This window comes from Chroicocephalus ridibundus, chromosome 3 (assembly GCF_963924245.1).
Source record: "Chroicocephalus ridibundus chromosome 3, bChrRid1.1, whole genome shotgun sequence".
In the NCBI taxonomy this organism is placed as follows: domain Eukaryota; kingdom Metazoa; phylum Chordata; class Aves; order Charadriiformes; family Laridae; genus Chroicocephalus; species Chroicocephalus ridibundus.
This window is the reverse complement of record NC_086286.1, coordinates 106,095,474-106,109,316: the sequence shown is the minus strand read 5'-3', so window position 1 is coordinate 106,109,316 and position 13,843 is coordinate 106,095,474. Positions and strand designations below refer to the sequence as shown.

General features: G+C 38.0%; 1 protein-coding gene across 2 annotated transcripts in view; it reads left to right on the top strand.

Moving 5' to 3' along the window:
* Positions 1-9,928, top strand: part of MYOM2 (myomesin 2) — a 79,661-nt gene extending 69,733 nt beyond the window's left edge. For both annotated transcript variants that reach the window (XM_063330349.1, XM_063330348.1), the window contains 6 exons: positions 331-436; positions 3,086-3,249; positions 3,574-3,610; positions 3,738-3,760; positions 4,624-4,679; positions 8,847-9,928. In XM_063330349.1, coding sequence (XP_063186419.1) covers positions 331-436; positions 3,086-3,249; positions 3,574-3,610; positions 3,738-3,760; positions 4,624-4,679; positions 8,847-9,188 — 728 coding nt within the window. In that variant the 3' untranslated portion in view covers positions 9,189-9,928. The remainder of the gene's footprint in view (positions 1-330; positions 437-3,085; positions 3,250-3,573; positions 3,611-3,737; positions 3,761-4,623; positions 4,680-8,846) is intronic.
* Positions 9,929-13,843: the final 3,915 nt, after the last annotated feature.

The window sequence follows — 13,843 nt, the reverse complement described above, 5'->3', positions numbered from 1 at the left end:
ACAGGAGTTACACAAGAATAAAATTTTTGTGCAATTAAAATGACAACAGTACTGTTTCACAGCAATTACATGACTAGCTTATTACTTCACAATGGATTTTGCTGTCATAATGCTTGTAAAACAGTAAAACCATAAACTGATGCTGAACTTTCACCTGATAATCAGCACATCTCCTTTGAGAGGCACGAACCATTGTCTCTTTGTGGCAGCTGCGAATCATGGCCCAGATCTTGAAGTATTTTTTTGGCCTGACAGTACAAGCAGTCCATTTGACTGCTTCCTGTTCATTCCACTATCCTGTTTGATCTGCGTCTATTCTATTTTACGTAGGTAAGACAGCCTCTCCACTGAAGATCCTTTGCACTGAGGAAGGAATAAGACTCCAGTGTTTCTTGAAGTACTACAATGAAGAAATGAAAGTCAACTGGTCTCACAGGTAGATGAAGATGTTTTCCAATTTTCTTTGAGAAAAAATGCTGACTTCATGATTTACTATTTACTATTCTGTGGCATTCATTTAGTAACTGGACCACATTAATTAATTTCTCTTTCCAGCACTTCACATTCTCTTTTCACATAGCTAGTACATACAGTAGAAGAAATACTAACAGGCTTGCCCATCACCTATCAGGAGGGCTGTAACAGCCAAGAAAAAAGAATTTACAATATTCCAGAGACTCCACGAAACTATTTGTCTTCCACTATGTTATCTGGTTAGTTTAAAGACAGCAAAATATCTAAGCACAGTTTTCTATTCAGGGCTGCCCTTTTCTTTAAAAGAATGAAATTATCCTCCAGTACTAGGTGAATACCAAGGATCTGCTCTCACAGTTTAATAAAAGTCTGTATTAAGAAATCTTTTTTACTTTTCAAACTGATATAGTCTCAAGTAACCCAAAATATTTTAATTCTGTTCCTCCTCTTTGAAAAGATATTCAATGGGACACAGAATACTTTGAGACTAGCCCTCAGAGCTGAGACTATGACCAGAAATGAGCTTTAAAGTTCCCAATGGTTTTCCACCCTCATGTTACATTAATCTTTAACTTTGGAGACACTGTATTCATCTGTGTGTTTACAGTTAAATGCATGTTCAAATTCTTTGCTATGTCAGGCCTTCATTTCTTTGAAAATACAGGTAAGGTTTAGAAGGATTTTAAAACTCTTCAAGTGGTTTCAACTTTCACATTCCTTGATGGCCTACAAAGATGACACACAGTGAACAGGTCTGACTTGGGCAGGAAGAGGCTGGTTTATTAGTATGTTGTCCTAATTTTGCAATGCTGTCCAGCCCTTGATTTCTATGAAGACAGGAACACAAGAAAAGTGTCAGTGATCATCAGGTTCAGGGAGCTTGAGAGCACTTCTGCAAGGGTGTGCAGCTCTACTCATAACTAAAGCTTTCAATTCAGTAAGTTCTGCTCCTTCTTTCATTAAGTGTGATACTAACATAACGGTAAGGAAAAGAAAAATATTTTTTGCCTCTGGCTTTTACTATATTGGCTTGAGTGTTAAAAGTGACTTAGACCATTCCACTATTCAATTCATAGAAATATAAAACTAAAGAATGCTACATGGCTAATATGGAAATAGTGGGCATATTCATATTTACATACAGACACTTCCTTCCCTCCTAATATTTCATATTTTATAATGTCTTACACATTGGTTGTCTTGAAGATCATTGAACACAGATTTGGAAAAAAAAATTTCAGTTCTTCCATGAGTATAAAGATTATAAACCAGAGCTGTTAAAGCTAAAATGAAGACTAAAACAAACAAACAAACAAACAAACAAACCTCCTCCAGCCTCTCCAAACATCCCTGCTCTTTTAAATGGGGATCTAGCAATTTTTTTTCTTGGAAAAAAAGAAAGGCTAGTCAATCCATGTATTTTTACTGTGGTCTGCACTTCATGAAACATACCACGTAAATTTCAAGCTCGTTTTGAATTATCCACTCTACTGCATAGCAGGGAACATAATACAAGCCCTAAAGCCAGTATGCATCATCCACTCATGGCACAGTGGGGAATATTATATGTAATATTTTCTAATACATAGTAGTTTCTGTCCAGGTATCCAATTTGGTACACTGAACTCAATGTGGTCATCTTACAGAAAGGGAAATAGTAAATATTCCTTTTCCCCATCAAAGTAACTCGCTAGCTAAGAAGCCAAATCAGCCCTGTCTGGGCAAATAAAATAACTGATCAAAAGGAAGCTAATGCTGACTTCATCTATTAAAAATTCCAGCTAAAGATGCTTGGGGAGGAAGGATGAAAAGAAATATTTCTTCAGTTAATGAGTGAGAGAGAAAACGTCTCTTCAAACCATTGAAAGTGGTCTGGTTTGCATGCTCTCATTAAATAGCTTTTTCTGTTTCCGCTCTTCATGACAGATTATGGACCAGAAGAACCCCTGATCTGAATCAGGAGGGCATTTCTTATATTCTTAGCTGAGGAAGTGATCATATATCAGTATAACACCACTGTTTTTTAAAGACTTGTTTATTGATTTGTTTATTAATTATCTGCAGTTAGGAAATTTTCTTCTTGTTTCGTTCTTAAAAACAAAACAAAGGTGCAAAGGTGTATTTTGATTTGATGCAAGAATAATAAATTATGTGCAAATCTTACATTGTTTTCTTAATCGATTTTTGATGTTAATGAAATGTAAAGATTTTTTTCCTCATCAGAAAATGTTATTTGCCTCTAGTGTACTATTCTGATGTATTGTATATTAGTGCGTATGAAGTGTACAGAAGTCTGAAGTCACGCACCATTTTCACATACAGACATTTATGTGTAAGTAGATATAAACACAGAGGATTCTGTACATGGAGAGAAGGAGAATGAAAAGAGGGTGAACAAATTTATCTTTGGAATGAAAGCTCAAGTTAATGGTTCCAAAATGTTTCATACCCCAACTACGAAGAAAAGCATCTCCTGAGAAATTGCTCCCATTAGTTGCAATTTATCTGTAGTTTAGGAATAGTATGCTATTCTTTGTAACTTTTTATAGATGATATCCTATAGAGAATATACATGACAATTTTCAAACTCATTTCTATTCATTTTTTCCAGGGAATCTAAGATTTCTTCTGGTGAAAAGATGAAGATCGGAGGTGGAGAGGATGTTGCGTGGCTGCAGATAGGTGAACCCACTGAAAAGGATAAGGGGAACTACACCTTTGAAATATTTGGCGACAAGGAATCCTACAAACGCACACTCGATCTGTCTGGGCAAGGTATATTTTTAAGACCATACTTAATTGAGAACTCTTTATGGATTACACAGAATTTACTGGTAATAATCAGAGGAATTACAGTAAAAACAGAAAGCCTTTGGTCAAAACCAGTTGTAGTTTAGTTGCATAACTGTTATGATCTTTTTTTATGTGTTTTCACTACCAGCGGCATTGGGTTTCAGGGATTTGTTTCCCATTTTGCTAGTGTGTAACCCTGTATGGGTTTTAAAAGAGCTTAAACTTGGGTACCTGTTCAAATGTTTATACTGAGCCCCAAGTGCAAGTAATGTTCATGGACAATAACTCTCAATTGTTTTTGTACAGCTTTTGATGATGCATATGCAGAATTCCAGCGACTCAAGTAAGTGCTACCTCTTTTGCATTTTAATGCTGTAACAGTGTCTTTACTTACAAAAAAAAATATATTTAATTAATAATGTATTAATAACATTACATATTTCTCTTTCTCTCTTCCTCGACAATTTTAGGGCAGCTGCTTTTGCTGAGAAGAGTAAGTTTATTTTACATTTTATCAAAGGTGTTCTACAATGTAGTCTAGTGTTCTCTTTAAGGCATCCATCATGATACGCTGCCATAGCTTTCTAAGTTCTGTGGCTGCAGAAATCCCCTGTTAGCACATAATACTGCAATAATAATATTATTTTGTGGATTTATTAGGTTTTAATTCCAATGGAAACCCACTAAATGTTCTACACATTTTGCAAGCCTCCACTGTATCATCTTGTGTCCATAGAGGTTTTATGAGGTGTGAACTTCTGAGTGTCATACAAGGAGATGTTGACTCTGAAAGCTGCTGATGATACTGAGTATTGGGGTCTTCCTATTAAGTAAAAAATTACTTGCTAATGCCGGTTGAGCAGTGCTTGCTGAGACAGACAGTGGGGAAGCTTGTTACTGTTAATGGCTGTAGGAATTCTGGTACTTTGATATCAATTCTCCTGGTAATGACAAGATGCTTCTGCCCACAAAGACAGTGGCAGAACAAATTTTCCTTAGATCTTAGATACCACCAAGATGCTAAAAGCATCCTCCTTGCTTTGCTCTGTGCCCAAAGCGCAAACTGTCATGGTCAGCAGTAGCTTCAAGGTTGTTATGCTTATCAGTTTAGAATACTATAGCGCAATCTCTGCTAAAAAATCTGAGGGAATCATAAAATACATTAAAAAGAAATAACACAAAATATCACCAAAAAATGTGTTATTTTATGTTTAATTAACCAGGGACTACAGTTTTTTTTAAAGATAAATCCAAACAAAAGCTGTGACTAATATGGCACCAAGCTGTAAAATCAAGAAATGAGCAATTTTGAGGTCTAAACTTCACATGATCCACATATTTTTCTTTAACTCCTAGATCGTGGTAAAGTCATTGGTGGTTTGCCTGACGTCGTTACTATAATGGATGGGAAGGTAAGGACAGATTCTTTCAAAGAGTCATGCCGACTGGTGAGAAGTTTGCTTTGATGGCAGAAGGGGAGAGAGTGCAGATGATTTTGTAAAAGCTGAAAGTGGATGCAGGATAGTTTAAACAATCTAATGGTAGTCATTTAATTGAGACGCATGCAAATTCTAAGTGGGCATAGGTACCATAAGTTGAGGTACCATACAAGCCACAGAGGTACCATACTGTACAGTCAGCGGAGGCGCAGAGGAGCCTCATTCAGATCTTAGGCAAGGAAGGTCAGCTTCAGTAGGACCTGGTCTTGTGCTGATTATGTAGAGGCTCTGAGTTAACTGCTTACTCAAACCTGGGCTGGCTTTCAGCTCTGTGTACTGAGCAGAGCAGTTCAACAGGAGAGTCCACTCCTGCCCTGTAGAAGAAACCGAAGAGGCAGGGGGAAGGAGCCACTCTCTGAGAGCCAGCATAACCAAACCAAAACAAAAAAACGAAACCAAAACAAAAATTAGGTCCCATACTCCAGCATGCGAGACATAGACTGTTATGGCTGGTAAGAGTAAAGGACAGCAGAGAACCTACCTGGGCCAAGGGGCTAAACTCTCCCTTCTTCCTGTATGTTGGCAGATAACCCCATTAAAACATATAATAATGGGAGATTGAAAGCCAGTGAATACACATATTTTTTGGACATCAAAAATAACTAAATGCCTATTTGCAAAGTCAAATTTGATAAATCTCCACAAAGTCCCTTCCCAGGTCAGCTTGACTGGTGGCGATGAAATTTCATGATGCTGACTGACTGGTGTTCCTCACTGGGATATTATTCATGGTGGAGCAGGGTCTCATGCAACCCCAGGCCAAACTCTCTGGATACTAAGGTAGAAGACTATTAGTCTGAACTGCTGTTAGTCCTTGCAGGTGTGAGGAAGTACTGGAACTCGGTCTCTCCATCCTGAGGTTGAGTTCCAGACTTCAGACACCCAAGCCTTCAGCCCAGGAAAGACAAGCTCTTTTCATCCTTCCCACACAGACAGCTAGTTCTTGTCTCTTTCTCCTGAAGCAAATCTTCCTCTGCTGGGTGCCCTGTCCTTCCCTATGAGGAGAAACTAGGTCTTCAGTCTGTGAAGAAAAATTGCTGAAAGAGAACAGAGTAAAAAGAAAAAGAAATCTGCAGTATTGTGCATGGTACAGAGGAGGTACTGAGAAATTATTATCCAGCACTTCTTACAGCTCAAGAACTAGGGAATGCCTAATTACATGGTCATTGCAGGCTTTAAAGAACCAAAAGGAAGTATTTTTTCAAGTGGTTCATAATTAATTTGTCCCTTAGTACCTTAGGCAAAAATAGATTCGTGTCCAAAAAAGAAAATAGGCAGTATCATGAAAGGAACTCCATCAGGGGCCGTTACTTACAATGTTCTCAATACAACTTATGCCTATAAACAGTTTAAAAGCTACCAAATTGCAGAAAGCAGGAAGGTATACTGGGAATAGGATCACACTATTCATCCTCTGTATTTTTGTGTACTTTCTTAAGCAGTTGATTTTGACCTCTAAAAGAGATAGGTGCACTTTTATTCTGACTGACTGTAGCAGATCAGCTCATGAGCCAATGTGACTCTTACCATCTGCTGGCTATCAAAAGCATGTTGATCAGGCTGTTTACATCTCTAGTATGAAGTGCATCTTCAGAGACTACAGTGGTGTTACTTTGTGTGGAAACTGCCTTTGTTATCACTGCAGTAAGACGTTGCACACAACTCTTCCAGCTTTCTGTGTACTTGGCCATTTTCTGGATACCCAGGAGCAGTCTCTTCAGAAAGATGGGAGAACATGTGGTCCTCGCAGTGGATGCTGAAAGTTAATCAGCTCTGGAGGAGACAGAGATGGCCCATTCCTTCCTCTTGGCCCGTTCCTTCCTTTGTCTCTAATGGCTGTTCATTCGAGGTGCCTTCATTCTTGTGGTAGATAGAGGCACCTCACAGCAAGCAAGCTAGTCTTTTAGGAGGTTAGAGGTAAGCCACTCTATGACCGAGGTCTTAAAACAGACTAACTGTGAGGAAATGGCTCAGTGAAGTCACCTCTGACTGCATGCACAGACTAGCTGCACTTTCCTCATACAGTCATGACCTAAAAACTACAACCTTAAATTAAGGAAATGCTACACAATGCGTTTCCAGATGTGAAAGGCTTCAAAAGACACCTAATCACGTTAGGATTAAATTATAGAATCATAGCATCATGGAATCATAGAATGGTTTCATCCTAATAATTGAATGTGTGAAGAGGAAAATCTCTGATTCCTGAAAACAGGCAAAACAAGATGGAACACAAGGAAGTGCAACTTTAAAATCACTTTTAAATTAAATATGAACAGGTACCATGCAAGAGTTGCGTAAGTACAAGTGTGAGAAGTAACTATACAAAAAAAAAAAGAAAAAAAAGCAGAGTGTTTTTCCCATGCTATGGAATGATATAACTACACAAATATATGAACACAAGACAAAGCTTCACTAGTGCTTCTTAAGGGAGTATAAATGATTTTAGGTCACATCTATAATTTAATAAATTAAAACAGGCCCGACTGATCTAAAATGACTGTAGAATATATCTGTTCCCTGGTAAGTTTTTAATATTAACTTATTAAGACTTGATTAATTTTTATGAATAAATTATTAATTGCTCTACATGAGGTTACTTTTGAGGGTAATGGTCATGAAATGTTGCCTGAGTTACAGAAAAGACAGTAAGATTTAAACTCATGTTATTAGAGATTAGTTCGATTTACCAAAATTTTATTTTTGTGTTTGCATCATTACTTCTTTAAATATTTTATAGAAAGGCTAGTTGCTATAGGCTATTATTTAACTTTACATCCTACATGATATCACTTCTTTAAAAGTATTCTCACACACTCACACACTTAGTGAGGTACAACCTCGCTAGGTTGTACCCAGAGCATATCCCTGCTGACTTTGGAGGCATGTAATATGCAAGACTGCTTTCATTTGTGAACATACGGTACTTTTGATCCCTTAAAATTTCTTCCTGTTTTATTTTTTCTTCTGAGCTATATCACACCTATTCAGTCACCATCATTCAAGAAAAATATTGCACAAAACCATGCACGTGTGCAGACTTCCTCTGCTCTCTCTGGGTCAGGGTTTGGTGAAACCTGAAGGGGAATATGGAGAGGAATAAGGAAGCATTCTGGTAGAAAACATCAATTTTGGGTTGTTCATTGTTGGTTTTTTGTCTTTCTTTTTTTTCCCTAACACAATGGAGCATATGTGAAATTCTTAAGGTAACTTTTGATTATCTAGGACAGAATTTTGGGCAGAATGAGTTTCAAGCACAGGTGGACAAAGTAGACGCTAATCAATGCAACTTCTCAAATGATTCTTTTGTTTATTCTGTCATCACTGCACCTAAATACATAAAGTTTACATACATATATATATATATATATGACGGTCAAAATGGAGTTCAGGAATAACTATGTAAAAATTTAGAAGAATGACCATGAAAATTTTATGGGCATCTTCAACCTCAATTCAGTCCTTGGAAAATACCTGAACTGCCAGGATGGCCTACTAGATCATTTCAGCTATTATCTGAATATGCTATACATGTGTGTAACACTTTTACAACATCTATGTATTATTTATGAAATATTTCCATTTTACTAGTCAGCAGCACCTGGAATCAATGTCCAGTGATTCATGTTATGTACTCTATTTTTAAGTGATTTTTTTTTTTTATCATCTCAAGCAATATCCTCAGGAGGCCTTGGTCAGAAAAGATTTGCTCAGTTCTCCTCCCTACTGTGTACAGGGGAACTTCAAGGATGTTTTTAGACCTATCGTTGCCTAAACCTCATGTCAGACTAATGGGTTGTCAGGAGTCTCCTGCAGGCAGGACTGCAATGACAGTCCAACTTACCATCTTCAGACACTGTTACCCTGAGGCTACTGCATCACAGTCACTGGTAAAATGGTGGAAAGACTGAATCAAAGAAAAAAAATATGTTAGGAACTCTGCTTTTCAGTCCTCAAGAATATGATACCTGTCTTACTTTAATTAACCAGGAGTAAGAAGTGCCTGAAAACAATACTGAGAATATTCTGGTTAAACAAATCTGACTGATCCTCAAAATTACCTTTTTTTTCCTCCCTCAGACACTGAATCTGACCTGTACTGTATTTGGAAATCCTGACCCCGAAGTGGTTTGGTTCAAGAATGACAAGGTCTTTGAACTTAATGAGCACTACGTGTTTTCTCTGGAACAAGGGAAATATGCCAGTTTAACAATCAAGGGAGTGACCTCAGAGGACTCAGGCAAATATAGCATCCATGTCAAGAACAAGTATGGTGGGGAAACAGTGGATGTCACTGTAAGTGTGTACAGACATGGTGAAAAAATGCCTGAAATTAAGCCTGGCCAGCTTGCTAAACCCAGGCCAATACCACCATCAGAGGAAGTCCTCAAACCTAAGGACAAGGCAAAATCCAGTAAGTAAAGCTTAACGCTACATTTCACAAACAAAATAGAATACGTGAGCTGTAGTTGAAGTATTCCCACACGTAACTAATTGGTAATGTCCAAGGGGAAACTGAGCTTTTAGGAGTTTGCTGTAGGGAAATAGCTGTGCTATGGTGCTGTACACATCTGCAACAATCTCATTTTTAATACATGTAGGAGGGTGGGACTTGCAAGTAGCAAAAAGCCAAATGCTTGCCAAACTATGTAACAGCAAGTTGCGTAAACCTACTGTAACCCTCCATTTCCACCCTCCCCAACCTGCTGCAAAAAAACAACTGACCCAACAACCCTCTGAGAACAAATGTCCCATCACTAAAGGTAGTGAACTGCAGTTAGATACATATTCAGAGATAGTTCCTGCTTTGTTCCACACACAGTCCCTTTGTCTTTGAAGCCTCTGATCCTGTAAGTCTAGTGGATAGTCTCTATTTAGTAGTAATACTGTTGTTTTATAGTGTGACTTTATCTTTAGTAGACTTTCACAAATGTTCACTGTTTACTCGTTGAAGCATGGGTCACATGGTTGTATTTTGTTTTTCTTGCTTTGTGCTAATAAAACTTTAAAAGTCACCTTTGGTACTCAATGCTCCAAATCACACCTAACTAGTTCTGTTTACTCTCTTTCATTGTTTAATTATTGCTTATTGCACAATGTCACAGCTGGTAGCATGCAGACTATTGACTTTCAATAAAGAATGCAAATTATGGTTAATCACAGTCACTGGGTGGCACTTGTGACATTAATTTTTCTCTTTACAATACAGGTCAAGATGCAAGCTTAAACTGGTACCAAAAGACTTTTATACAATTCGGTCACTTAAAATAATTATGTCTTTGATTCTCCTCTATCCAAAATGAACAATAGAACTCTTCCATGGGTAAAGTGATGTTCTGTTAGGCAAAGATTTCAATAATTTCCTCAGACCAGGACAATATGGTTATAATGACATGTTCAAATAGAACGGGCTTCTGTGGGATTACTCACATATCTGTCATACAATACACGATTGAGTGTTTGCCGGGCTGGCTTTTTCAGATCAGGTTCCCTGTTCAGTAAAAGTCCATTTATCTACCTAGATGAACCTTTATAATCTGCTAAGCAGCTTCCAGAAAAGAGCTCTTCAAGTGGTAAGTAACACTGGTGATACAAACATCCTGGATGCGGCCCTCCGCTCCTGTGACTTCTCCCAGCCTTAGGTTAAATGCGAGGAAAAGGGAGCGTTGTGGGAGACAGGGGAGCTTGGATGAGGATTGGCCTGGAGAAATAGCATTCTGCAAAATCTTCACTGGAGAAACCAGATGAAAGTGTTTGGCACAAGTGTCAGGACTGTAACCTGTGTTTGGGGTCATGGCTGAAAGCCAGTGCTGGGTCTCTGACAGTCTCTGAGTTTAAGTGTGGAAAGTATGGAAATAATTGTTCTGGCTTTTTTTTTTTTTTTCCCCCTCCCCAGCAGACAAACTGAAAAAACAGAAAAATTATCAGAGTAAATTTAATCTCAGGGGTTTTTTCCATTTTTTTTTTCTCATCTAAGTGACATAAACCTTTCATTATTTTGTCTGGCAAATAAATACTTCACTTGATTCAAAAAATGTTGTTTTTTTTTTTTTTTTTGAGACAGATGAAAAGCAGAGGAAATGAGAAGTTAATTTACAAGCTGTCAGATAGAGTAGGTTGAAGCAGTCATCTGGGAGACAGGAGAGCAACATCCCCCTTCCCCCTCCTCTCCTTCCATGGGGATTTGAACCTGTATCTCTGACCACCAAGGGCAGTGCACTAATCCCCAGTCTTCCCTGTATTTGGAAGTGCTGCTCCTATTTATCCTTTTTTGCTTTGTCTGACTCGGTAAACAGACACTGAAAAAGAGAGAAAACCCAGGCGTTCTACCTCTCACATGAGTATGTTAAATGCTAGACCTGAGAGGTTTTCTCTCTTTCTTATACTTTTATCTTAGTTTTCAGTATGAACGAGGGATTGAGGTGTGGTACTGTAAACTATTTAAGAAACTGATGGTTTGAGCGGATGATGACGAGGATGAGGATGGATTCATTGTAGTTTCAAATTCCTCTGGTAAGAAAGACTGCAAACCGCCCTTGCAACTCATTGATATCTGTGAATAGTCGTGATAAAAACCAAGAGGACAGCTCTGGAAAGGAAACAGTCTTTAATCACACTGTATTAAAAGATACTTTGATTTTAAATTAACAGCTTTTTGGAAGATTTGTGTACTTAAAGCCAATGAACAGTGAGTTTATCTTTAAGTACAGTATATACAGCCAGGAATTACATAGAACAGTGGTGAAAAATGCTTCTTCTGGGTCAAAAATTCTTGTGGCTGTGGAACCACATTCTGTGTCTGGTCATTGAATGAAGGTGTCTGAGAGGGTTAAGACTCAAGAACATGATACTGCCATGAAATAGTTTAATTAAGAGATTTTAGGACTGAAAACAAAGCAGGGATTTATTCTCCAAATATCTATCAAAATAAGAAAAAATATTTTTATATGAATCTGTCATCACAAATAAAATATCACAAAGTAACTCAAATTTTCTTCTTTCCTATTCTAATTTCTTATTAAAAGCCTTTAAGGCTTTCAAAATCTTACTATGCAGGCTCACAAAACATCAGAGCCAGTCTCTGTAGCATACAAAGTGAGTATCAGCAAGAATTTAATATTATTCTTATCTCCTTCTACAGTACACAGGTTAATTTTAGCTGAGGCTATCAAATTATTGCATGTTATGGCAGCTTTTCAGGGGTATCCTTGGGCACAGGAGACAAGGTTAGTCTCATCTTGGTTGTACCTTTAGCTGGCCTTCTTAGTTAAGCAAGCTTCACTTATTTCCTTCCAGGCAAACAGAAATAATTTATTATGACAGTTAATCCTCTGCTGAAGTACAGAAATTATCATTCACAGGAACATTGTATTCAAAAGGCTAAGGACTTCCTATAAACTGTTTCACATTTTTCACTGTACCTTTGATTCTTTTGTACACATTTAAAAATCTTGTTATCAGTGCTAGGAAATGAATCGGGTCAACTCTATTTAAAAGGGACCGTCTTTTCAGAGTGAACGTGCATCTAGTTGCCTGGAGGGGCAATACAATTGGATGGATATTAGGGGGACAAATAGGATGCTCTGGTAATCAAGTCAGATGGAATACATGATGAGGCATATTAGCATTTGCACACACCCTTCACAGACTGGGTGTCAGCATTAGTTTAATTAATAAACATTTTGAAGGGAGAAGAGAAGAAAGTAAGATTTGCTGGAGAAGGTCTGATGCCAAATGAGACAACCCACGCTAAGGTCAAGGGAGATTGACTCAGGTATACTGGATGTGAATCTAGACTATTACTTTTACAAATCCGGGGCGCCTTTACAGCGAATTACCTATTTCTGTTACCTTTAAGAAGAAATGCTTCTATTAGAATGATTTTCTGTCACACTGGTGAGTTTTGTATTGCCCGAGTTTCATGTTGCGTTTTTCTCGGCAGTCCTAGCGTGAAATGGAGTGTCGTCGACTTGTCGCGGGAGGCAGAGAGGATGTCAGCCAGTTGTGCTGATGGGCCAGAGTCTTGGCTGTGTCTGTCATGTTGGCATTCTGCTACCAGGCTGGCAAGGCTGCCTTTTCTCCAAGCACCTGCTTCCTTTGAATCAGCTTTGATACTTTATTGTCTATTTTCTTGAAAACAAGTTCCATGAAAATTCCTCCTAAGGCCAATTTACAGGTGCTTTTTATGAGGAAAAGATTTTTTTTTTTTATGACAGTATTCGCCTCTAGTGTAAATCTTTCCCCAGCCTATAAGGTTCACTTGCATCCCACAGCTCAAAAACTTGTGCACACTTCATTAATCTACTCTTGTGCGGAGACAGAGGTTCAGTGATAACAGCACCCTAAGTGATGTTAATGCACAGATAGTTTTTAAAGGAAACTTTTGAACTATAATAAAGCACTTTATTTGCTGTTTTGCAGAAATAAGCATAAAACCTCTAGATGGCACCAGAAGAACAAGGTAGAAATGAACAGATCTTAAAAAATTCTGCCAGCTATAGCATATCCATCATTTTGATGCAAACACATCACTTAGGGAATGGGAGATTATTAAAAGCATTATACTTATGCCAGTGACAAGGACAGGTCCAGCAAATGACTGTTTCCCGGAAATAGCAGGTGATTTTGCAAGCAATAACGCTGCCTCTTAATCTTTGCATGACGGACATTAAGAGGTTAAGCATGCCTTGTAAAATATTGCAAGACTCATGTTACATCGAGTTTCTCCTTAGGATATGAAAACCACAGCATATTGACTATATTTACGAAGGGAGATTTGAATTCAAGCTCTAAAGGCAAACCTCTCAGACTTGGCAAATTCCATAGGTTTTCAAAACACTTTTTTTAATACCTCAAGGCCCATGCCCTACAGTTTTTGTTCAGTCTTTACAGAGGAATGATTCCATTTGAAATTAACAGGAGGTCTTGGAGCAAAGAGCGCAGGGTCTGGCTCTCCACACTGCCACTGCAAGATTCAGTGATGTCAAGACCTGTAAGAAACTACCAGTAGCCTTCCATATTAATATTTCATTCCTCATTGGAATGTGCAGTAACTCAGTACCAGCTTTGTCCTTGGG